Raw genomic sequence first — 25,440 nt, forward strand, 5'->3', positions numbered from 1 at the left:
TGATACATTATCAGACAGATGGTCTTAGGAGGATGAGAGAGAGAGGTATGCAAACTTTGCAATTATGGGGGGAGAGTATGTAAGCTTTGCCGGTTTCACAGAAATCCTTAACTGGGGTTGAGAGGGATAGAATCCAGGTTTTTTGGATACCAGCTGATCTAGCAAGAAGTGTGAAGCCGATTCTGTAGCGTCAAAAAGCATTTGCATCTAGCCCTGTATCTCCTCCTCTGGTGGCAGTGACTCCCCCCAAGATCTCTCACAGAGGCCTTTCCCAAGCCCTGTTATCGGAGAGATAACTGGAGAGTGAACTTGAGACCTGCATACCAAGCTTATGCTCAGCCACTAGGATGTGGTCTTCCTCCATGTGTGGAGTCGGCCTCATGGGGAACAGCCAGTATGGCATACCGAGTAATGAAATGGGCTCCTGCTGCTGCTGTAGCCCCAACTAGGTGATGCCACTGCTACTGCTATGTCTGACGCGGGTAAGCTTTTGCTACACCATCTGCAAAGGAAAATCCTAGAGTGCCTTGGCAATTTATTAAAAAAACACACCTGACCACGAAGGCAATTTAATGTTTAAGATCCTAAGAGTTGGAAGGGACCCCGAGGATCATGTATGGTAACTCACCCCCCCCCCCCCCGCTTTGCATGAATATGCAGCTGGGATTGAACCTGTGACCTTGGCGTTATCAGCACCATGCTATAACCAACTGAGCTAATAGATTGCTTTAATTAGACAGTTGTTTTAGCAGGCAGCTTATGAGTGGCCTTATAAAAGGCTGGATAGCTCGGTTGATTAGCATATGATGCTGATAACGCCAAGGTTGCAGGTTTGATTCCTGTACAGGACAGCTGCATATTCCTGCATTGCAGCGGGTTGGACTAGCTGACCCTCAGGGGTCCCTTCCAACTCTGCAATTCTATGATTCTATGAAAAGGTCAGAGCTTCCTTTCCTGGTAGGATAGAGATAGATAGATAGATAGATAGATAGATAGATAGATAGATGATAGATAAGACACACAGACACATACTGAAACCATGTGTCTATGGGCATGTGTGTTCAAATTGCCTTCAGTAGGGTTTTTATTTAGAGTTCTAAACATCTTAGTAGCATTTTTTGAGCTTGTAATAGAAAATATCCCTTGTAGGAAAATGCCATGCATTTTTTCCTAGCTTCACATTTGAAAAGAGGGTTCGGCGTTTCTCTCGCTCCCCCTCCCAACCGCTGTAATTCCCACCGCGGGCAACAAAAGCTGTGGATTTCATTCAGCTCTATTAATATCCTCTCCATCAGTCTGGCTTTTGAAGCCAGGCTCAAAATTAGTTGGAGGCCGGCTGGAAATAGCAGCCCGTTTGCACTCTTGTCTCCTTCCGTCCCCTTTCCCATGCCACTCCTGCCCTATTAATAGCCTGCCCTATTAAGTGCAACCCGGCCATTTATTCACTCAGTAAACAAATAGTAAAATGTCAACATGACGGGAATACACAAGAAGAGGGATGAGGAAGGGGTGGCAGGGGGAGGGAAGAGTTAAGTTGCAGGAGCAGGTCTTCTCCTTCACTGGCACAGGGGGCCAAAGGGTGGTGGCATCACCAAGCGCTGCCTCCTTTGTGGGAGAGAGAGTTGCCCTAGGGAAGCCAGGGCAGCAGGCAAGCATCCTCTTGCCATACCAGCTGGGGCTCCAAGGGGCCACTGGGAGCTTGCACCCCTGCCTCCCAGGAAGGCCATCCTACCCTCGTCCTCCTGCCAGAGAAAGGGAAACTGCAGGGGATGTTGCTTCTCGCCTCCCTGTTGAGGAAGAAATATTATTTCCACTTGCACAGCTGAAGGGAATCTGCACACTACGGCTTCAGTCAGCAGTCAGGGTCTTAAGGGTGGCGTGCGTGCAAAGTGCAAGATTTGGACCTCTTTTTTTAAAGTTATCACTTGTAAGCTGAGAATATTTGATAGAAAAGCAGGGTATCATGTTGTTGGCAACCGTCTGCCTCGAGAAGCAATGGAGTGTGCCTCCAGGGCCGAAGTCAAACAACTGAGTTAGCAGCAGCAAATTGACCTCTCTGGGGTGCAAGCCTGGGTAGTGTGTATGGAAGTCTTTGGCTACCCAGATGACGAGACTCCCCCACACCCCTTTGGCTTTGCTGATGTGGCCCAAAGGAAAGTAGAGCAATTATGTTTGACACCAGCTTGGCTGCAGGAGTTGCCAGAAGGAGGCCATCAAGGCACCATCCAACAGTCTTAGGGACTCCACTCTGGATTTGCATAGGGTTTACTCCTTAGCCTTTTCTTTTCCTGAAGATATCTTGCAAGGCAGCGGAGGTTTAGGATCAGTCTTCTTTTTCTTGGATGGGCTACTTTCCCAAATGGATGAGCCCTCCTGCCCCCCCTTTCTTCCACAGCATGTGCAGAAACCGCCTTCTTGACTGTTGGGCTAAATAATTAAATAGATGTTGCTATGAGGATCAGCAGCTGGAGACTCCAGGGCTTTATCTGGCCACACACTGAGCTGGCTCTCTAGGTGTGCACCAGTCCCCTCTCACTTAAAACTCGATGTCAACACACACTACTGTGTGCATTCAGTGTTCAACTCACAGTCACCCCAATGTGCACATGGGGTTGTGAGTATACCGCAAGTTTCAAAAGAATAAATTGGGCTGTACCTTCCAAAAGTAACTAGCGTACTCGGTGAGGTTCACATGTTATCTATTTATCCAGGAGAACCTATAATTATGATCGTTGCTGAGAATCACGTCCAGCCACTAGCTCTTCCTGCTGCAAGCTGACCCTGTGGGATGTTCTAAATGGGAGCATTGAAACGGCAGGCTCTGAGGAAGAAACAGCCTTGCCTTGTGACTCAAAACACTTCCAGACATTCGCCGGCTTGTTTAAACTAAGAACAAATACCTCCATTCGGGGGGAAAGACAGGCTAGCATGCAGGACTGTTAAAAAGCGACTCGGCGCTTGTTTAGGAAATGCTTTTTACCTTCCATGTCACCCTGACTTCCAGTGGAGACATAAGCAAAAACATACCCAAGACTTTTCTCTTTGCCGCTGCTCCTTCTTCCTCCCAGACTCTTCCTCCACCTCCCAAGCTATAAAAGTGATTGAATAACAGAAACAAGCCTTCTTCTCTTCCCCGCTTAATCTGCCTATCCAGTTCCCATGTTCTGTGCCTAGACAGATTGCACTTGAATCAGCTGCAGTCCTGCAAACACCCTCATTTTCTAGTTAAGTCCGAAATTAATCCTGATGGACAAGATTTGGAACAGCTAGAAAAGTGATTCTCTAGGATGCTGGCCTGGCAGGGCTGGTGGAGTGAAGTTAGGAAGTGGGGAGGGCCAGGGAGAAGGCAGGCAAGCAGGAGTGAGGGGGGAAGGTGAGAATTAAGACCGCAAGAGTGAATTAAGACCTGAAAGGTGAGGGGGCTAAGATATATGGCAACTGTCTGTCTCGAGAAACAACAGAGGTGTTCTTCTTCACCTCTGGGGGTGAAGTCAAACTGCGGCGTTAGCAGCACTGAGATGATCTCTCTGGGGCACAAGCCAGGGCACAAGCCTGGGCATGGTGTATGGAGGTCCTGGGCTGCCCCGATGACAAGAACCCCCTCAGCCTTGCTGATGTGGCCCCAAAGAGACTCTCCACTCCATATTTGTGAAAGGTTTACTCCTTAGCCTTTTCTTCTCTCAAAGATATCCCGCAAGGTAGCAGATGTTTAGGATCAAAGTTTTCATTCTCCTATATGGGCTACTTCCCAAGCTGACAAGCCTCACCTGCCCCATTTTCCTCTACAGCACGTGCAGAAACCATCATTGGACCGTTGGGCCCACTATTGGTCTTGCCCACTCAATCCACCAGAGCCTGCCTTCGCATGCAGGGGTGCTAAGAAAATGGGGGGGGGGTGAATTCAGGTGAGGCTGACAAGTCTGGGTTGCAGGGATGTTGGCAGCCTGAGGTAGAATTCAGGGCTCCAACCATGGGGGGCAGGGGCGGTCTGTTTCCTTCTGGAGCCTACGTGCCAGAAATGAAACACTTTCTGTCAAAGGTGAAAGCATGCATCAACATAACCTAATATCCATCAAGTCTATCAGCATTCCAACAGCCTATTTCATTGGAAATTGAAAATTCACCACACGTTAAGTGTCTGGAAATAAATCGCCACAGAGGTGTAGGGTGTATAACCTCAAGAATTCCGGCAAACCTAAAGATGACGCTACATCCAACCCTTTCAGAAGAAGTTTAACAAATAGCAGTGAAAATGTTCTGTTCTCATGGGCATTTGATGCAGTAGCCCAAGGGCTATAGCTAGGAGAGCTGTGCTTGTCTCACCACCTCCACCGGCCAATTCAGAACCTCCTGGCCTCGGTTCTGCATCTAGAAATAGCAAGGGACCTTCCTTCACAGAGATGCCGTGTCCCCGCTCCTGAGCCTAGATCTAAGGCTTGTGCAAATGATCGCGTGTAACAGCCAAAGGCCTGTTACGCAACGCACATGTAGTGCTTTGAACGCTTGAAGGCGTTGTGTCGATGATGCTACCCATCTGAATCCAGCCAGATCAATGAGACATGCAGATGCAACAACATCTGCCATGCATGTGCAAGACAGCTCCTGTGCACAAATCTCGCTTTGCACTCAGGCAAAAGCTTGCAAGACAGGAAGCTTGCACACACATCTCTGGGAGCAAAGCCACATTGAACCAAATGGAATTTACTTCTAAGCAGATATACACAGATATACACTGTAAAGCACAATGCAGGTTAGGGCTCCACTCCTGTGTACAAGGAACTTTTGAGCTCAGTAGAGCTACCTTCTGAGTACACTTAGGAAGCTGCCTGGATCAGACCATTCGTCCATCTAGATCCAGGTCCTTGTAGATGCCCATGTAACTGGAAATGGGCTTTTTCTAAGAAATGACATTTTAATGCAAACAATGTCATGTGGACACTGCAAAAAATAATTTGTGTGCATGTACAGTACTGACCCCACAATAAACCGGCCACCCAGAATTACCCTAAGAAAAATCTATATCACACGTTGCCTGGAAAGAATGGTAAAACAGTGGCCTCTAATGTCCAATAGGGAGAATGCCAGGTTCACACAACAAATATGTGCAGAATGAACTAGGGAGCAGCTGGCTTACTGCCTGCTCAGTATTTCAAAGTATGATTTCTTATTTTGTAATCTTAATAATAAATGTGGAACAGGTGACCCAAGGCTATCAGGGCCTGACTGCAGGATAGAAATACAGGGTAGTAATCAATTATATTTTACCCAGAGTAGACCCACTGGAAATAATGGACATTGCAAAGGTTCATTAATTTCAGTGAGTCTACTCTTGAGTAAAACTTTATTCACTACCACCCACATTAAACAAGAAACATGAATTTGAAGTACAATCATGCTTTCGCATCATAAATTCAAAGCGCACATGACTCCCCTCCCCGCAAGAATCTTGTGAACTATAGTTTAAGGGTGCTAGAACTGTAGCTCTTTGTAAACTGCTTTGAGGTTTTGTTAAAGGCAAGCAGTATACAGATCTTATGAAATGAATAGACCTAAAGACAAATCCAAGAAATAGCTTCCTTCAGACAAAATCACAAGGTAGATTGTATATGAAGCTTCTGAGAAAAAGTCCTTTAGTTGCTGGGAAGGTTTGTGATGTGTAACAAGTTTTTTAAAGCCAGCAGGTTCTTTGAATACCACAGCCGTTTCCTTGCTGCGGTGGGGACATGAAGGAAAGGTACATTCTGTTGTGAAATGTTGACAGGAAGGTGCTGCCTAAGTTTTCTTAGTTGCTGGTCTTCCTATGATGCAGTAAGGCAAATAAATAAAATGAAGTCTCCCCCCCCCCCCCGACTTGGAAAGAAATGGAGACAGGACAGCTTTGGATGAATCAAACTATCTCTCATGCACATAAAAGGTCTCTTTCTCTTGGAAGCCCAGGTCCAGCCCAGCCAAAAGGGAAGCTCTAATGTGTGGTGAACTACAGGCCCAACAGACTCCAAGGAAACCCACAACCTGTGTACTTTTCAGTGCCCTCTTTTTAGCCAAAGGCCTTGGCTGCTTATTTTGGATGCCGCTGCCCCTCCTAGATCTCCTGGATCGGGCTGTTCCAAGAGGTGTTATTAACCTTCCACGCAGCAGCTCAGAAAGACGCCTTCTAAATTCAGCCTGCAGACGGTCCGGGAATCAGCGTGTTTTTACATGAGTAGAATGTGTCCTTTTATTTAAGATGCATTTCTGGGTTATTTGTGGGGCCTGCCTGGTGCTTTTACATGAACAGAACGTGTGCTTTTATTTAAAAGGTATCTCTGGGTTATTTGTGGGGCATAGGAATTTGTTCTTTTCCCACACAAAAAATATAGTCTGGCCCCCCACAGGGTTTGAGGGACAGTGGACCGGCCCCCTGCTGAAAAAGTTTGCTGACCCCTGGCCTAGTGGTTGGTGTGTTGGACTAGGATTTGGGGAAACATGGATTCAGCTGTCCATGAGGTTTGCCATTCGCTGATTTTTTGAATGTGAAAAGCAGCTCATCAATTGATCAGTGAGAGAAGAAACAGGTGCACAGTGGGTGCTGGCGCTATATGATCGGTCTCTGGGAGCAGTTCCTCAGCTGAGAAACATGAAAGGGACTTGAGTGGAGGTTCACCCAACACCTCTACAGCCTTCTTGGAAAGCTGTACACCGGCTCCCTCGGCCAGTAAAGTGAGATGAGCGCCGCAACCCCACAGTCGTTCACGATTAGACCTAACGGTCAGGGGTCCTTTTACCTTTATTATAATAATAAATAATGCGAGTGGGAGCTGATAGGGGGCAATTGTAGGGGAGAACCAATGGACAGGATAAAGGTAAAGGTACCCCTGACCGTGAGGTCCAGTCACGGACGACTCTGGGGGTGCGCGCTCATCTCGCTCTATAGGCTGAGGGAGCCGGTGTTTGTCCGCAGACAGCTTCCGGGTCATGTGGCCAGCATGACTAAGCCACTTCTGGCGAACCAGAGCAGCGCACGGAAACACCGTTTACCTTCCCGCTGGAGCGGTATCTATTTATCCAATTGCACTTTGAAGTGCTTTCAAAGTGCTAGGTTGGAACGAGCAGGGACCGAGCAATGGGAGCTCACCCCGTCGCGGGGATTCGAGCCGCCAACCTTCTGATCGGCAAGCCCTAGGCTCTGTGGTTTAGACCACAGCGCCACCTGCGTCCCTATGGACAAGATAGACAGGCGCAAAACTATTCCCATGCCTACTAATTCTTCCAACAAAAGCACCATAGCTCATGGCAGAGGTTATGATCAGTGGTAAAGCAGAAACTCCAAGGTTCAATCACCAGCATCTCCAACTCCCGCTAGAAATGTCCCCTCTTTGAAACCTTGGAGAGCGAAGGTTTGCAGACCCAGCCACCTAAGCAAGTGGGCCTCAGGACAGCTATCAGCATTGATAGGCCTCACCAGTTCTGAGCTCCTGGCAGCTGCCTGCCAGGCCTGGGTACTGTTCAAGTAATGGCTGGTTCCTCACTTGGAATCCTACTTGAAAACACCTACATGAACTCCTTTCGTATGCTTTTCTGGAACCTAACCCAAGCCATTTCCCTTCCTTTCTGTTTGCTTGCAAAGATGAGTTCGTTCTTGTCAGATTGCTGTTCTTGTCAGATTGCTGGCCTCGTTCACATTACACATACAATTAACAGATGTCCACAGCCAATAAAACAAAGACAAACTGGTCTGGGTGTGAATCCACTGGCTGGTGTTCTTTGATCAACCACAGGGACATTAGCAATGGGAGGGAAAGCTATAAATGAAGGGCTGTTTTTAAATCCTGCTCTGAAGAGTGGTGGGTTGTGTAACTAGGCAGGAATGCATTTCTTTCTTTCCTTCTGGCATCTCTCCCCCATTCTCCTTTCAATGTGATTTTTCCAACAGGAAAGTCAAGTGTTAAGGGGCCTGAGTTGGGAATAAATGACCAACCTCTGGTCACTTTTTACTTTGTGAGACCAGCTCTTGATAAATCCAAATGCATCTCAGGTCCCACCCCTGATTTTGCACTACATACCCAGCCAGTCAGTTTCTCCACCCTTCAACACAGTTTGTGCTCCTCAGCTTGGAGTAGGGCTTTCAGCTTACCCTAAATCACCCTCCCCAGCTGCCAACACCATACGGGAGCCTGGCCATGGCCACAAAACCAGCAGACGACACCACTTTCAAGCTGCCTCACGTCTGTTAGGGAACAGTGAACTTGCTTTCAGTTGCAGATAACTTTCACACAGATGTGTTTGATTCTTTTATTATCTCTGAGGCTGCTGTTGTTTCTGTCCCTTGGTGTGTGGGTTATCTATTGTTGTGATTTGCTGTTGGACACCATGTAAAGCTGTTTCTAAATTTAATAGCAGATAGTAATTCTTGCCAAAAAAAACCAAAAATGTAAATCGCAGCCTCATGCAAGAGTGAAACTAAGGTCCAAACGGAAACGGAATCTTATTTATGATTACATTTAGATCCCTCCCTCCCTCCAAAGAGCTCAAGATGGCAAACATGGTTCTCTCTCTCTTGCCCCATTTTATCTTCACAACAATCCTGTGAGGTGGGCTAGGCTGAGAGGCAGTGGCTGGCCCAAGGTCACCCAACAAACTTCACGACTCAGTAAGGATTTGAATCCTGGCCTCCCACGTCTTGTCCAACACTCGAACCACTACACCACACTGGTTTAGGACATTTTGCTGAAGGGAAGGCAATGCTTTCACTGTTTTGTCCTGATGCACAAACAATACATTCTTGCTCTTATGTGAATTGATCATGTGTGCATGTTCTCCTTTCCCTTATTTTTGACATGCTGAGGTTCTGTTGCTGATAACTGGTGGAGCAGTTGAACCAGAGAGTTGTACTAGATATAACAACTGGGCAATTCAGGAACTTCTGAACGCATTTTACTGTGACTCAGATACGGGAGACTCCAATCATTTTTAGCTCCTTCCTCCTTCTCAAGGCTAAATACTTATCTTTTAAATAGTCCATAGAACGAAAACAAACAGAGCTCTGAAGCATACTGGCTGTTGACTGAGGGTGCCTGTTTGCAGGCTGCAGTGGGAAAATAACGTCAAAACAAGCAGGTATGCAACAATATTTGTAAAGCCTGGAAAGAAAAACACCTGTAGTGTGCCCAGCGGGTGGGGGCAGGGAGGGGGAGAAGGTCTCATTTGACCACAGTGACTTCTGTATTCCAAGTTACTTTCCACTTGCTGCTAGTTTGTTCCTTTACACTTCCCCTTTATTCACAAAACTCTCTTTTAGTTCAGCTGTTTTGTTTGGGCTCAGTTTTTTTATATTGGCCAAGCATCCCTGTTGATTCGGGTCCAGAGCTGAAATTTCATTGGCTTTTAAAATTTGTTGTGCGGGGGGGGGGGGGGCAGGATCTCATCTTTGCCAAGTGTTTGAAGGGGATCTCGGGGAGTGTTCTTTATAGGTGTGTGTCAAATTTTATGCACAATAAACGAGTTCCTGGATGCAATCCTATGCACACTGACTTGGGACAATAAATCCAGCTGCAATGAAGGACTTCCAAGGATAGAACCAGCCTTGTGTCTTTCATGCCTTTTTGTCTTATGCTGCTCAGCTATAGGCAGGCAAATGCTGTGAAGGAGCGAAAATGCAAAATATAGCAAATGCACTATTATAATTTTAGCCTACCTGCATATTAAAGTTATCCAGGACACTGGCCAGGCTTGCACCCTGGAGAGGTCACTTCAGGCACTGTGATTCTCCAGTGGTTTGATTTCACCCCTGGAGGCGCACTCCATTACATTGGTACCTCAGGTTACATACGCTTCAGGTTACATACGCTTCGGGTTACAGACTCCGCTAACCCAGAAATAGTACCTTGGGTTAAGAACTTTGCTTCAGGATGAGAACAGAAATCGGGCTCCGGCGACGCGGCAGCAGCAGGAGGCCCCATTCGCTAAAGTGGTGCTTCAGGTTAAGAACAGTTTCAGGTTAAGAACGGTCCTCCGGAACGAATTAAGTACTTAACCCGAGGTACCACTGTATCTCCCAAGACAGATGGATGCCAACAACATCTAGGAGGAATTCATTTTAGTAAAAATGTGCTTCCATTCCTTGTTGCATTTGCAAACCCCCTCAACTACTGAACTGCCAAAGAGTTGCTCAATCATTACCCCCGTTTCCCCCCCTCAACCAGTTGCTAAGGATGCGAATTCTGGTTTCCTGGACTTGTCAGGTTCTGATGGTTTTGCTTCCACTCAAAAAAGGGGTTTCTGTTTTGCAGATCAATTTAGTCACTTACACCTCCTAGTGGCCATAATCTGACAAATTTTCTCTGGCAACCTGAATGGATGCACCTTTATCTAGAAATGTAGGTAGGCACACTATATATTTAAAGCACATTGCCCCCCGCCCCAAAGAATCCTGGGAACAGTTGTCCCCCCCCCCCACAGCTACAGTTCCTTAAACCACGGATCCCAAGATTATTTGGGGGAATGCAGCTTACGTATGGTGTAGACCTGCTCTCAGCCCACTAATTCAATGAAGCTTTGTTGTTGTTGTTGTTTAGTCGTGTCCGACTCTTCGTGACCCCATGAGCACGCCAGGCACTCCTGTCTTCCACTGCCTCCCACAGTTTGCTCAAACTCATGTTGGTAGCCTCTATAACACTGTCCAACCATCTCGTCCTCTGTCGTCCCCTTCTCCTTGTGCCCTCCATCTTTCCCAGCATCAGGGTCTTTTCCAGGGAGTCTTCTCTTCTCATGAGGTGGCCAAAGTATTGGAGCCTCAGCTTCAGGATCTGTCCTTCCAGTGAGCACTCAGGGCTGATTTCCTTAAGAATGGATAGGTTTGATCTTCTTGCAGTCCATGGGACTATCAAGAGTCTCCTCCAGCACCATAATTCAAAAGCATCAATTCTTCGGTGATCATCCTTCTTTATGGTCCAGCTCTCACTTCCATACATCACTACTGGGAAAACCATAGCTTTTATTGTCGGCAAGGTGATGTCTCTGCTTTTTAAGATGCTGTCTAGGTTTGTCATTGCTTTTCTCCCAAAAAAGCAGGCGTCTTTTGATTTCGTGACTGCTGTCACCATCTGCAGTGATCATGAAGCCCAAGAAAGTAAAATCTCTCGAGACTTCCGGGTTGCCGCCTCTGGCAATGGCGGATTTCCTCTGATCGGGAGGAATCTGCTCCGTGGAAATCAGGGTCTGAACTGCCACGGCGAGACGGAGACCCATTAAAAACCACAGGCGGGAGAAGCCTGTGGACGTGGGATTCGGCTGGCACCTTTTGCGCCTCCCCTACTCACGGGGAAACCCGGTTTCGGGGATCCGGAGCGATGTGGGGTGAGCGGTGCGGTGCTTCGAATCGACTTCTTCTTTCACGGAGTGAAGCCGCATTGCTGTTGCCGGAGAGCGCTGACTTTTCCCTGTGGACAATTGGACTCTAAACAACTACCCGTGAGTAGAACGGAAAATTGGATTTCTAAACTTCTTAATTTGGCATCGAAATGGGAAGGTCTCAAACAGGAAGTCCCCCTTCCTTTTTTGTAAACAGAGTAAAGCAAAGACGTTGCAAGCTAAAGCCTGGAAAGTTTTCTGTAAAGGATTAAATCTCCATCGGTTAAAATAATTAACCCCCCCTTGGAAACAGGAGAAGAGGGGGGAAATTCTATTGTTTAAGCCTGCAGGAGAGAGAGTGAAGAAAGATAAATCACCACCGTTTCGAACCTGGGAACGGACTGTCAGTAAGATTGATGCTTCATTGACTGAGAACAAAACGATGTTGACAGATAGTTAAATAAGAGTAATACATTGTTTCAATTGCTTCCTTTTACATCTAAAAAGGAGGGGGAAAAGTAACTGAAAATTGAAACTAGCTCGGTGGCTGGATCTGTGCTTAAAAGGATGGATACAAATAGAAATTGTTTCCTTTAGAGGGAGCTTTTGGAACTGTTGCAGGAGTGGAGCTGGGGAATTTTCTAGCTGCAGAGATTAAAGAGTGCGAGAACTAGAGTTTGACCTTGGGCAAGAATGTTGACAGAAGAAGCCCTAGTGATTGCATTTTGCAAGACAAGTGCTTTATTGGAAAAGCTTCATTAGAAGACGGATGTGAGGATTACTAAAATTGACAACTTGGGGGGGGGGGAAACGGCCGAGTTGGGACAAAAAGGGAATACTTATACAGAAATTACTCAGGAATTGACCCAGGAATCTGTTTTGACATGGCAAGTTGTGGAGAAGATGAAGGAGAAAGTTGTTGTTGAATCTCAAGTAATTCAAGTGGAGGGAGCCCCGGCCTCCCAGAGGCAATTTGATGAACATAAGCTGTTGCCTTTTATGATTGAATCTAGAGAAAGTCAGATTTAGTGGGATGGAGCCCTGCTTGGATTGGAGAAGGAAAGTTGGCTAGATCCTCCTATGCAGGGATGCTCTGGCCTTTGGGACTTGGATTTGGGTCAGGGGGAGAGTGGCGCTCTGAAATATCTTTTGGACTTTAGTTCTGACTATGGAGAATGGGCTGACCTGTTGAGAAGGAATAAAGACATTGCTAGGTTGGAGCTCCCCCGAGATCTACTCCTTAGTGCCAAAGGAAGGAAATTAAGACCAAGATCAGCAGAAGACAAAGTAATGTGCATGGATATATATGAAGAAGATCTGCAGAAGGGACAGGGAAGAGAGTTAAGAGCCTCGGACAGAAGGTCACCAGGTTAATGGACTATATGGTATTGATAGAAAGGGCTGACAGAATACAAGACCAGGGAGAGGAGACGGTGGAAGAGGATTGGGGGGGAAAAAGTATAAAATTAATTTTATTTAGAGAAATGTTGCAAAATTAATGAGTGTTAGAAAAATGTTGGAATGAAATTATATGGCTTTAGTAGAAATGTTATAAGGAGTTAAGTACAAATAAGTTTTAGGGTATTAATGGTAAGATAAGGTTAAAATAAATTATGATAATTATATGATAGAAAATAGTGAAAGATGGAAAGGATTTGCTGAAACAATTAATAACTAGAATACAAAAAGGGAGGTGTGAGGAGGTCGATGAAACAAGTTAATGAAAGATAAAGATATGGAAATATTGGATATGTTTTTAACTGTTTCTGTTTCTGTTTTGATGTATTGTGTTTTTTATGCTTTTCTTTTTTATGTATATGTACTGTAATGTGTTGATTTGTATTGTTTATTTTTTTATTTTTATTTTTTAATTCTTAAACTTTTAATAAATATTATTTAAAAAAAGAAAAAAGGAAGCAAAATCTCTCACTGCCTCCATTTCTTCCCCTTCTATTTGCCAGGAGGTGATGGGACCAGTGGCCATGATCTTAGTTTTTTTGATGTTGAGCTTCAGACCATATTTTGCGCTCCCCTCTTTCACCCTCATTAAGAGGTTCTTTAATTCCTTTTCACTTTCTGCCATCAAAGTTGTGTTATCTGCATATCTGAGGTTGTTAATATTTCTTCCGGCAGTCTTAATTACGGCTTGGGATTCATCCAGTCCAGCCTTTCGCATGATGAATTCTTCATATACGTAAAATAAGCAGGGAGACAATATACAACCTTGGTTGTACTCCTTTCCCAATTTTGAATTCACCAAGAAGATCAGCCTTATTTAACTAAAATGTGTTTATCTTGCCTTTCATCACAATTAAATGAAAACAACACATCCTTTAAGCAAGCATAAGGATTGATAAAAATGATTGACATTATCGCATACAGCGATCTGTATTTTTAATATTGACACCGCCTCCGTTTCTCTTCCCCTTCTGCAAAGCAGAGCACGTCCTCAGTTTAACACTAGAGTCAATTATCCTTCAGAGAGGACTTGAATGATACTTGATATATATATTTTAATGATGAAGTGGAGGGGAAGAATCTCATCACAAATTCAGAAGACCAACATTTTATTGGTAAGTTGGACTGGCACAAATGCAGTACTACTTATAGCCAGCCATTTCAGAGGATTTGCAGAACTGTGCACACCTAGGCTATGTACTAAACTCCGGGTCCTGATTCTATCTAGCCCAAAATAAAAGCTAGAGCACCAGCATATAAAATATGGTGTTGCGCCTTTGATCTGCCTACTTTTAATATTATGGCATCACAGAACTTCCCTGAAGAGGATGAGGTATGCAACGACGCTTATGCAACATGTTTCCCAGTAATGCAATGCCATCTGCTTATATAAAAATGTGGGTGGCCAAAATTTATACAGATCAGCACTGCTCATAAGTTAAAGAAGCAAAGACACTATTCAATCTCATGATATGTGACTGATGTACAAAGCAATCCTAGACACGCCTGTTCAGAAGCAAGTCCCAAAGAATTAAAATGAGGCTTATTCTCAGAAAAGTGGGTATAGGACCACAGCCCCTTGTGCATCCAGAAAAAGCAAATGGTAGAGTCATTTCTGGACTGGAATATGTACTTCTTTAGACTATAAGCAGGGAGGGCTTCAGGTGTCTGGTGTGTTTCCGCATGTAAAAGCTCTCTTCACACAGAAAGCTAGCATGTCAAGGAGAAAGGTTGAGTGTTGGAAATTTTTCACCTGTTACACGAGTTTCGCCCTGGGACTTGGAAAGAGAGTCCAGGGCATGGCTCACAGGTAGAGGTGCTTCAATAAATTGGTTGCAGTGTGGAAAACAGTGTTTGTGTGCAGTATTTTACTTGCTGCAGATGGCAGGGGTCATTCAGTATATGGGGAGGGACAGTCTCAGCTTCATATATGTCTCCAGTTGCAACAGCCTAGTTTTCTCCCATGTAAGCCTGGCTCCCATTGATTTCTACTTGTATTTCATTTAATTAAAGAAATTTATATATCACCGCTCAGTAAATATTTCCAAGGCATCTTGCCGACGCAAAACTACATATTAAAAAATAAAAACGACAATAAGCAAAAGGACAGAATTAAAAATGAAAACAACACAGCAGCATAAACCTTCCAATCGAGGCTTGGGAAAATTAATTCATTTCAATTAACTTCCAAGTTACTCCATGATTCTACCATTCAAATACAGAATATAATTGCTGACTCTCTGCTTTCAAGAGTAGCCTGACATACGAAAATGACACAAAGCAAGCAAGCTTGCCCAATCACTCATCATTTTTCCTTATATGAGGAAAAATGTCACCTGCTAAAGTTCCACGTATCAAGCTGCTACTAAAAGCACAGTAACAAGGGTGGTAAAAAGATGGCAACCCCAGGGATGAAACTTGTAACAGGAGAGGGAGCATGAATTTTGATCTTTTAAGTTTTTAGTCCTTAAGTATGTGAAGACAGACTTGGAAGTGGGTGGGCAATGTCCAGTTTGTTTGTTCATTGTACTTATTAATTGGGTTTGGGAGTTTTTTTATGAAAAGTATCTCAAAGCAACTTGCACACACAAAAATTGCACATAGGTTAAACCCAACCAAAAACTGAAACTGAGCCAACATAGTTATAAACAGCACATTCATCTTTATAAAATGGCAGAACTAACACCCCAATCCACTGAAGGAGGCCACAAATTAATAAAATGTCCAAAGAAAAGAAATGTTTTTACCTGGTGCCTAAAGTGAAGGTGCCAGAGTTTTTTAACTGCAGTCCTATGTACTTTTACCTCAGAGAAAGCCCTGGCTGAACACAGTGGGGCCTAAAGGTAAAGGTAAAGGGACCTCTGACCATTAGGTCCGGTTGTGACCGACTCTGGGGTTGCGGTGCTCATCTCGCTTTATTGGCCGAGGGAGCCGCCGTACAAGCTTCCAGGTCATGTGGCCAGCATGACTAAGCCGCTTCTGGCGAACCAGAGCAGCGCACAGAAAAGCCGTTTACCTTCCTGCCGGAGCGGTACCTATTTATCTGCTTGCACTTTGACGTGCTTTCGAACTGCTAGGTTGGCAGGAGCAGGGACCGAATGGGAGCTCACCCCATCGCGGGGATACTTCAGAGCAAACAAACATAAGGTTGCACCATTAAGTCTCAAAAGCCGCCATATTAAGAGCCAAGCACATGTCCTAGCGATCAGGGGACACAAGCTGTCCCCACATAACTCTGGGCCACCTCTTGAGTTGCAAACTCAGACTAGGTTATCCAACAGCAGCAAATATATTCGCATGCATATAACCGGCTGTCCCCAATACAGAATTCATGTTGTCTATCTTTCCACATGGCAAGCTCACAGATACAGCGCGGTTAGCAGTTAACTCCAGAAGGAGATGCTCCCAATAAAAGCCATCGAAACGACTGCCGTTCATAAACCCGGGAGCGAAAACAGCGGGAACATGTTTGCGCGCAGAGTTGGGAGCGAGTCCCGCTGGAAATTACCGTACCGCTGCTGCAAATAATGCCGGGAGACCGTACTGTGTAACATGCTGCTTCAGCCTAAAGCGCGCTTCCTTGGGAGTAAGTCCCAATGGACTTCAGGCGGCTCCCCGAGGAAGCACGCAGAGCAGGCCCGGTTATGAAACAAGATCGCCGGCAGTCCCGGCGCCTCGCTAGGGGGCAGAAAGATGGGGAAGGCAGGGAAGGCGGCCGTGCGCCACGGCGCTCTCCTTAAACGTCTTCCGGGATATCTGGAGTGACGCCCGGTTCCTTAGTCATTACCCAGCAGATAGCAATCGAAAGCGGACCAGTGATTCAGGCTACTTTCTTGCTACCACCCCCCTCCGCCCCCTGGAAATAAATAGGGCGGAAGCGGCAGCTTTTTCCTGCTCGCTTGCAGACTTTCCATTTTGCAGGTAAGTGGAAATGCGGAAAGCTTCCAAAGATTTCCCTTTGTGGGGCGGAAATAACTGGAAATAATGATAATGATTGTTTCTACGAGTCCAGTTTTGCGAGAGGCCTGACTTGGACCGAGGCAGTGTTTACGAGCATTTTGGAAGGGGGCATTTCGTTGCTCCGTTAGCAACAGAGGATAGTGGCCGATATATGCTTCTCGGCTTTTTAGCAGCATGCCGCAGTTTTATTAAAGCAAGCAAACAAAAACAAGGCAGCTTTCCATAATAATAACAGTTTTAAGGAAGAAGGCGCCAAGCATTTCCGTTAGTTGCCTACCTTATGAGCTTGGCAGCAAGTGAGTCGTTTTCAGCAAACGGCTGAAAGTTTGCATAAGAGGCGCTCGCTGAATCCCGGTTGGAATCGGCTGATGACGCCGGAGGCTGTTCCCTGCAGTTATCAAATGAGCCTCAGCAGCTCCGGGGACAGCCGGCGACGCGCCTCCTGCGGATGATCCCGGAGACTGAATCGATATATTAGGGATCAGGCGGTCCTGAGACTTTCTTATGGTTTCTGGATCCCATGCTTTATGAAGTATCCACAACACAGCATGTGCCAATAAGTAATCTAATTAGAATTAGCAAAATTAGGGTTAGTAAAATGAGTAAAAACTAATCGGTGCACTTAGTACATAGGTCTCTGTTCCTCAGCTGAACTCTTCACAGCATTATTACTTTCCCCCCTCTTTTCTCATTTTCTTTAGCTTCCTTGGCTGAAGACCTTTTCCTCTCTGCGATGGGCGGCCAAATCTCTGTGGACAAGTCGGTGCAGGTGGTGATAGTCGGGGGCGGCTTCGGCGGGATTGAAGCTGCCCGCAAGCTCAAGTGTTGGGGAGTCCCCTTCGTTCTGGTGGACATGAGGGACGCTTTCCACCACAATGTCGCTGCTCTCCGGGCTGCCGTACAGAGTGGTGAGCTTCTCCTTCTGGGGGCAGCACTATGTGTGCTTCTTTCTCTGAGATATGGGCAGTTTGTATGAGGCAGATAAGCGGTCAAACAAATTGCACAGATAGGGGCTTACACCATAGAGTTGTGTTGCTTGTAGGCCTTAGAAATCAGTTGGTAGAGAGGGCTCTGGGTGATGTCATCTCCCCTGTTCTCCTGGAGAGGAAGGAGCATATAGTACTTCCTGTTCCCCTCTTCCTGCAACCAGCCATGGGGGCAGATGTGCCCTTTGCTTGCTCCAGCTCAGACAGATGTCTGAAGCTGGTTACACTGTAAATATGCCTATTTCCCCTGCATATATATTTTATATTGTTGCCACTGCTATGAACCAATGCAAGATGATCAGTAAGTCAGTTATATTTTTAAACTTACCTCCCAAGTTGTAGCCTGATTCATTGTTAAGTGGAGCAAGAAAGGGAGAGCCGGCTTCCTTCAAAGCTGGACTTGCTCAAAGCAAAGTTTCATAGCTTAACGCTTATGCTCTATAAATTTTGCTGCCAAGGATGGGATTTTGGAACTCTGTTCAACCCACACACGTGGGTGCCTGGAGGGATAAATTGCAATTAATATATCCTCTCCATTAAAACCCATCCCACGAACAGCTCCAGTGTGCTATGAGAATATTTGTAGGTAGGATGGGAGCTCTTGGTCTATGTTCAGAAATTAAGTACTGAGCCTGATAATCAAATACCTCTTTCCAGGTGGCAAAACCAGGCTGAATCCTGCACATAACAGCAACTGTAGCCTCATTCTTTTCCCTACACTTGGTTCTCTCCCTGCCCTTGTCCTGAACAACTTGATGTGTCCTTTCCTGTCAGGGCCATATGCTGGGAAACTACGTTTTTCTTTTTCTTTTAAATGCCCTGTAAATCTTTAGGCAAATTTTGCTGCTGCGTGAATTGCTAAGCTGAACACAGTTTCCAGGTAGCACCCTGTGATTCTCCCACTCCAAGTACTTGACATTCCTTCGTTTTTGCAGTCCCAGATGGGAGTGATAATGAGGTTTACTGCACCCACAGTGGCAATATTGGTTTGAGGAGACAAGAAGTTATATGGGCCTGCTATAACAAGAAAATGTTTCAAAATTAAACCAGTTCAGGACACTGGGTTGAAATTCTGTGATTTAGCAACTTGAGAAGCCTGAGGGCACCTGAGCAATACCCTGATTCTTTCTCTTCTGTTCCATTTCTGTGTTGTTGATCCGAAGAATTGGTTGTATTTTCTTTGCTTTTAGAAATTGGTAGTTGTACAGTGATTTATGCCACTTTTTTTTTTTACACTGTATACTGCTCTGAATACATTGGTAGAATAATCAGACAGAAAAAATTATGTATATTCATACAGCAGTTTTGGGAGCCTTAATGTTTGTGGGGCAGAATTATGACTGAGGCCTAGTCTACACATGCAGCAGAATGAGGTGGTTAAGTCCTGTGGTGGTATAAAGGACCCTAATTTATTATTAAGTTTTCTCTTTTTGTGTTGCCTTTTGTAAAAAGTTCACTATACCTAGAAACTGGAGCAGATCCATGCCTTACATTTAAAACACACCCAAAAAAACCTCCAAGGAAGGCGAGTCCACAACCTCCCGAGGAAGTCCGTTCCATTGTCAAACAGCTTGCACTGTCAGAAAATTCTTCCTGATGTTTAGTCAGAATCTTCTTTCTTGTGACTTGAATCCATTGGTTTGGGTCCTGCCCTCAGAGCAGGAGAAAACAAGCTTGCTCCATCCTCCATGTGACAGCTCTTTAGATATTTGGAGATAGCTATCATACCTCTTGTCAGTCTCCTCTTTTCCATGAATACAGCTGGGTGTGGTTTAAACACATGGTGTGGACCTGCAGGTGGGTTGGACTGAAGTGTTTTTGTTTCTGTTATAGGTTGCTATTTTAACTTGCAGGGTTTTTGGGGGGGGGGGACACACTGAATGTAGCATGCACCCCCTGCGGTCTACTCCTATTACTTTGGGCTTCTACCTTCTCAACCTGCCACACACATAGACTAGGCTATACACGTATTAAATATTTAACTTCTTTGTAGTCTTGCTCTTTAAGTACCATTAATGGCCTGAAAATTCTATACATCATTTTGTAGGATTTGCCAAGAAAACTTTCATCTCCTTCTCCAAGACCTTTGGAGGCAGTTTCCGGCAGGGTCTGGTAATTGGAATTGACTTGGAGAAACGGCATGTCCTGTTGAATGATGGTGAAGTGAGTGCATTGAGGCTAAAATCTGTGGTAGCCTGTAGATATGAATTGCAAGAAGGTCCGACTGACACTCTTTTAACATCTCTTTTTAGCAGCTCTGCTATTCCCACCTGATCCTTGCCACAGGGAGTGATGGGCCTTTCCCAGGAAAATTTGACAAACCCATGGACATGCAGTCTGCTATTCAGACCTACGAGGACATGGTTCAAGAGGTGATGTTGCAAATTCCTTTTGGTGGGAAATTGGTCTTTTCACCTTGTGTATGGCTATGTCTAGGGTCTGTACATGGACCTACCTTGGCTCACTAAAGTGCCACTTAAGGCTGATTTCTGGCAAGATGGCAGTTAGGCAAGTCCAAATACTCCCTTTCAATCAGAAACTCAGACATATAAGCTAGGCACCAAATGGCTCCTTAAATCAGGGTTACAGTTGCCAAAACGGAATGCCTAGCTTCCATTTGGCAGCCAGAAGGCTCAAAAGTTGAATCTTTCAAGACAACTTTTGAGTTTCTGAAATTCGCTCTGATGGTGCAGATAAAATATGGCAGATAGAATTCCACAGGATGCGTTGTTAGCATGTGAAAACAGGCAAGACCCAAGGATCCCCAGGCATGCAGATGGTGGAGATGTCGGGCACCATCCTGTTTAAAATTATGAAGAGATGTTAACATAATATCTAAACTCTCTCGTTTCTCCTGGTTTTGAAAGGTTGAAAAATCTCCCCGCATAGTAATTGTGGGGGGTGGTTCTGCTGGTGTTGAAATGGCTGCGGAGGTTAAGACGAAGTATCCCAACAAAGAGGTAGGAGCCACAAGTGACATTACCGCTCACCATTTTATTCCTCTGGTAATTGAAATTTCCCCAGAATAGACAAGGGTTGCCATAAGTGTGGACTCTTAAATGTTTGTGTGATTCTAAATATCTCTATAGTTTTTTACATTTCTTTACCCCTGCCCCCAACAGATAACTGCAGTTCTGTGCATGGTTACTTGGGAACAAGTTCCACTGTGTTCATTGGGACTTGCTTCCAGCTAAGTATGCATAGGATTACAGTTGAAATTATTTTATTTTTAAAAGTGAATGGGTGCTTGGCGTTTTTTCCTCTTCTATTGCTTTGTCTTTAAATCTATGCTCAACGCTATAGGTTTGGCTAATTCCTCTTTTTTGGTCTTTTTTTAAGTAGAGAAATTGCAGTTTGGATGAGTTGTTGCCCAGTTCTGCTGTTAAGTTGAATTGTAATCCAGGGACTCCATTTTCTTTGGCTGTGTAGTGGATTCTAGCTTGCTATGTCTTCTGTAAGCCAAAGCTTTACTTTTGCGGGAGGCGGGGTGGGGAGCGATCTAGATTTAGTTGCCAGCATAGCAGACAAAAATTTGAAAAGCTGCATGATTTTATGGGCTCTCAATGGCCACATTTAGGTGTCATGATATACTAGGGAAACTATTTACCATGCATGAAACCAGTTGCACCCACTTAACCATATTCCCTGGCTTAGTGTAGTATCTGAACCAGGAATTGTGGTTTCTTTCACACCAAGCAAACCATGATAAGCTAAGGTCTACTGATTGTGGTTTGAGAGAAACAAACCATGATCCCTGATTTGGATGGAACACTAAGCCACCAACTGTGTTTTACTTTCTCCCTAAAAAGGAATGAAGGGGTTCATGCATGGGAACCCATGCTTTACTACGATTTACCACAATGTGAGAATGCTGCCTTTGTAGTAATCGAAAACCTGGTTAAACTGATACTGCAGACAGGTCATGGGTCTTTGCTGTTAACACTCACAAATTCAACAATGTGGTTTTGTCCCCAGGTCACCCTTATTCACTCAAAAGTTGCACTGGCAGATGCAGAAGTGCTCCCCAGAGTTCGGCAGGAGGTGAAGGAGTCCCTTTTAAAAGAGGGGGTACATCTCTTATTGAGTAGGTACATAGCTCATTTATTGCATGTAATTGTCTCCTAGGAAAGCTGAAAATGATCTTTCCTCTTAAACGTTTCCAGACCAATTTAGGGTTGCTTCAGAAGAGTTTCTTTTTGTACTTTGGTATACATACACTGTGCATCTCAATGAAACTATGCTCATGTAATTTATTTAGCTACTTTTAAAATAATACACAGGAAAAATTGGCAAAGAGGATTGAGCCCCTGCTCGTATTTTAGTAGCATAAATGGTTAACATGCATGCACATGTCAAATTAGGACATACAGTGTTTGTATTTTGTACATTGTTCAAAAAAGTTATTTAGAGTGGTTCATGGGGATTACATACTATGGCAACTTTCATGTAAGTTGGAATACTGTACTCCCATTGGACTTGGAGAGTGTTGCTTCTGAGTAGGCAAGCATAAGATTATACAGTGGTACCTCGGGTTAAGTACTTAATTCGTTCTGGAGGTCCATTCTTAACCTGAAACTGTTATTAACCTGAAGCACCACTTTAGCTAATGGGGCCTCCTGCTGCCGCCGGAGCACGATTTCTGTTCTCATCCTGAAGCAAAGTTCTTAACCTGAGGTACTATTTCTGGGTTAGCGGAGCCTGTAACCTGAAGCGTATGTAACCTGAGGTACCACTGTACTTCGTTCCTCTTTTACTTCAGGTTACTTGGTGAGGATATTGTGTATTTATTTTAACTGAAATGTGTTTTTGCTCAGGAGCTGTATACGATGTGAAGTCCTCCCTGGGACCAAGTTCCAACCCAATTTTTATAATTAGAAGTTGCTCATATAATAGAGTTCCAAGATTTTCTTTATAACCAGGAGGGTTAGTAACACATCTTTTTTAAACAAAACTGTATTGGAAGTTTTGAACTGGGCACTTGGTTACTTTTAAGTTATGGTAAATATAAAACAGGGTTGGGGACTGAATGTAGGCTCTCCAGATCTTTTATCTGACCTGTGAGATTCTGCAGGCCATGCCATGTGTCCAGTTTAACATATTCCAGCCTTCCTGAGCACCCTGTCTGAAAAAGTTTCCCCACCCTTGTTCTAAAATTTAAAGTCAACCAACATCCTTTCAAGGAATAAATACCTTAAAGCACAAGAGGATGGGAGCACGATTGTTGCAGTGGTTCAGTGACATATGGTGTCCTTGTTTTTGTTTTTTGTCTGCTTACAACAGGTCAGAAAGTTGAAAACCTGCAATCGCTGACTTTAAACCAATTCAAAGAGAACATGATAGTGAAGACAGACAAAGGCACAGAGATCGTTACCGACATGGTGATTCTCTGCACTGGGATAAAAGTCAATTCCGCAGCATACAGCGGTGCATTCAGTAAGTTATTTCCCACCCTGACCTCATGTTTAAGGAAACATAGTTCTTCCAATCCTCATGTCTCAATTATAAATTGGAATTGTAACTTTTCAGAAGGCACCAGACTAGCAGTATTCATTTGTTGGCTAATGTTGATGCCTTTTAAAATGTGGCCTTTTATTCATATAGCTGGCTCTACCACGTAGTATCTGCCTCCACTGCTAGTTTTGGGAAGATAATTAAGGCACACATCCTATGCACACATAGCTGGGAGTAAGTCCCACTGAAGTCTTGCTTCTGAGTAGACATGCATAGGGTTGAACTGAGAGATAACATTCTGCATGTATTTTAATCATTTTTAGACCTGGGACTTTGGAAGAAAATACAGTGGTGCCTCGCAAGACGAAAAGAATCCGTTCCGCGAGTCTCTTCGTCTTGCGGGTTTTTTCGTCTTGCGAAGCAAGCCCTTTAGCGGATTAGCGCTACAGTATTAGCGGCTTAGCGGATCAGCTGATAAGCGGCTTAGCGATCAGCTGTTAAGCGGCTTAAAGATCAGCTGATAAGCGGCTTAACGATCAGCTGATAAGCGGCTTAGCGATCAGCTGTTAAGCGGCTTAGCCATCAGCTGATAAGCGGTTTAGCGGCTTGGGAAAAAGGAAAAAAAACCCGCAGGAACTCGCAAGACATTTTCGTCTTGCGAAGCAAGCACATAGGAAATTCGTTTTGCGAAGCACCTCCAAAACGGAAAACCCTTTCGTCTAGCGGGTTTTCCGTCTTGCGAGGCATTCGTCTTGCGGGGCACCACTGTATACTAAAATGGGCACTTCTGATATATCTATATTATAAAGATAACATTAGATAAGACTTGTTTTGTGGCTTGTGGAGAGTTCATGGTTTCCATAAGACCAAGAAAGACAGGTTAAACTGAATTACATAGTTCATGGAACTACATACTGATTTAATTCCATCATCCATCATTAGGCGACAAGCTGGCAAGTAATGGTGCTTTGCAAGTGAATGAGTACCTTCAGGTTAAAGGATATGATAACATTTATGCTATTGGCGATTGTGCTGATGTGAACGAGCCAAAAATGGCATACCATGCTGGGCTCCATGCAGATGTTGCAGTGACAAACATTGTCAACAGCCTGACACAGAAGCCTCTGAAAACCTATACACCAGGTAAGTTTTGTTTTGTGCCTTCATGCCTCTCTTACACGTCTTCGATAAATGTGCATTACAAGGGGTATGACAGGAGCTTCCATAACTGCACCAGAGTTTGAAGCTGCTATTTTAGGGGACTTCCTACAATCTCTTGTACTGCTGGTTCATTCCATACTTTATCGAGCATTTTACTTGGGATTGTTCGGGTGGAGAAATAATAGTTGCTAATTAAATGTGCGAACAAGCCTTGATAGCTCTTATGAGTGGGGAATATGGACTTCGCATGAAATGTGGGTTAAATAAATGACTTAAAGTAAATAATACAGCTTTATAAATCTTTGTGTCCCCTTCAGGATCACTCACATTCTTGATCTCACTGGGAAGATGTGATGGAGTGGGCCAAATCAGTGACTACTACGTGGGACATCTCTTAGTGACAGTAGTTAAAAGCAGGGATCTTTTCGTCTCACAAAGCTGGAGAAAGATGGGTCAGTGTATGCCATGCTAGATAGAAAGGGGCTTGCAAGAAAAGATGCAGGTGTAACAGGACCAGTGCCAAAAAAGAATAAACCTTTCAATTAAAGAAGGGTTGGGTAGTTATTACTAATTTTAAAAAGCTTAACTTTTGTCATATATGGTTTGTATATCTTATCCAAGGCTATATTTTACATTGGACCTTGGGATCATTTTTACTATCTGGCTCATAAGCTATAATGGATTCTGAAAGTTCTTGAATTAAAAGAAGTAGCAACCTACAATCTGTTTTGTGCTGTATTCATTGAACTATGTGTGTCTTGTCTGCTTGAGTTTTTCTTTTTTTGGTATATTAAGCTTAAACCTACCTCTTTTAAGCAAACAATTTCCAATATATTTATATTGACTTCTAGCTGATCCAAGCCCAAAAGGTTTAGGGCAGTTGGTCCATGCAGCTCCCAAAACTGTGTAAGCTATGATGTGGAATAGCTCAAGCTTTAGAACTTATCAGTTCCTAGGACCTCAACACTGCAGTTGTTGTTACTTTACATATTTTGTGTGTGTTGAAAGTTGTTTGTTTCTTAAACAATACAGTATGATGACCTCAAAAAGTGAAGTTTTTTGTTTTTAAAAATGTATTTACAAGTTGAGTGTTTTC

General features: G+C 44.4%; 1 protein-coding gene and 1 long non-coding RNA gene across 5 annotated transcripts in view; one reads left to right on the forward strand and one right to left on the reverse strand.

Annotated features, from left to right (window-relative positions):
- Positions 1–17,130, reverse strand: part of LOC308476847 — a 63,717-nt gene extending 46,587 nt beyond the window's left edge. Inside the window, exon 1 of the long non-coding RNA XR_013986133.1 lies at positions 17,024–17,130. This is a non-coding gene — a long non-coding RNA (uncharacterized lncRNA). The remainder of the gene's footprint in view (positions 1–17,023) is intronic.
- AIFM2 (AIF family member 2) lies at positions 16,471–25,066 on the forward strand. Of its 4 annotated transcripts, none has more exons than XM_081004748.1 (9): positions 16,471–16,707; positions 17,448–17,654; positions 19,780–19,895; positions 19,985–20,104; positions 20,600–20,692; positions 21,708–21,816; positions 23,013–23,165; positions 24,126–24,326; positions 24,662–25,066. In XM_081004748.1, exons 2-9 carry the CDS (start codon positions 17,480–17,482, stop codon positions 24,814–24,816), a joined length of 1,122 nt encoding a protein of 373 aa, XP_080860874.1. In that variant the 5' UTR covers positions 16,471–16,707; positions 17,448–17,479; the 3' UTR covers positions 24,817–25,066. The 4 variants fall into 4 exon arrangements, with proteins under 4 accessions (XP_080860874.1, XP_080860873.1, XP_080860875.1 ...); XM_081004747.1 differs by lacking the exon at positions 16,471–16,707 and adding an exon at positions 17,136–17,306; XM_081004749.1 differs by lacking the exon at positions 16,471–16,707 and adding an exon at positions 17,200–17,335.
- The last annotated feature ends 374 nt before the right edge of the window (positions 25,067–25,440 follow it).

This window comes from Podarcis pityusensis, assembly GCF_964106645.2.
Source record: "Podarcis pityusensis genome assembly, chromosome: 5".
Classification (NCBI taxonomy): domain Eukaryota; kingdom Metazoa; phylum Chordata; class Lepidosauria; order Squamata; family Lacertidae; genus Podarcis; species Podarcis pityusensis.

Coding starts and splice junctions, on each gene's coding strand:
- AIFM2 (XM_081004747.1), top strand. CDS start 17,267: ATGCTTTATGAAGTATCCACAACACAGCATGTGCCAATAA. Junction 21,817..23,012: donor GGGGGTACATCTCTTATTGA/GTAGGTACATAG, acceptor TGCTTACAACAG/GTCAGAAAGTTGAAAACCTG. Junction 23,166..24,125: donor AGCATACAGCGGTGCATTCA/GTAAGTTATTTC, acceptor ATCCATCATTAG/GCGACAAGCTGGCAAGTAAT.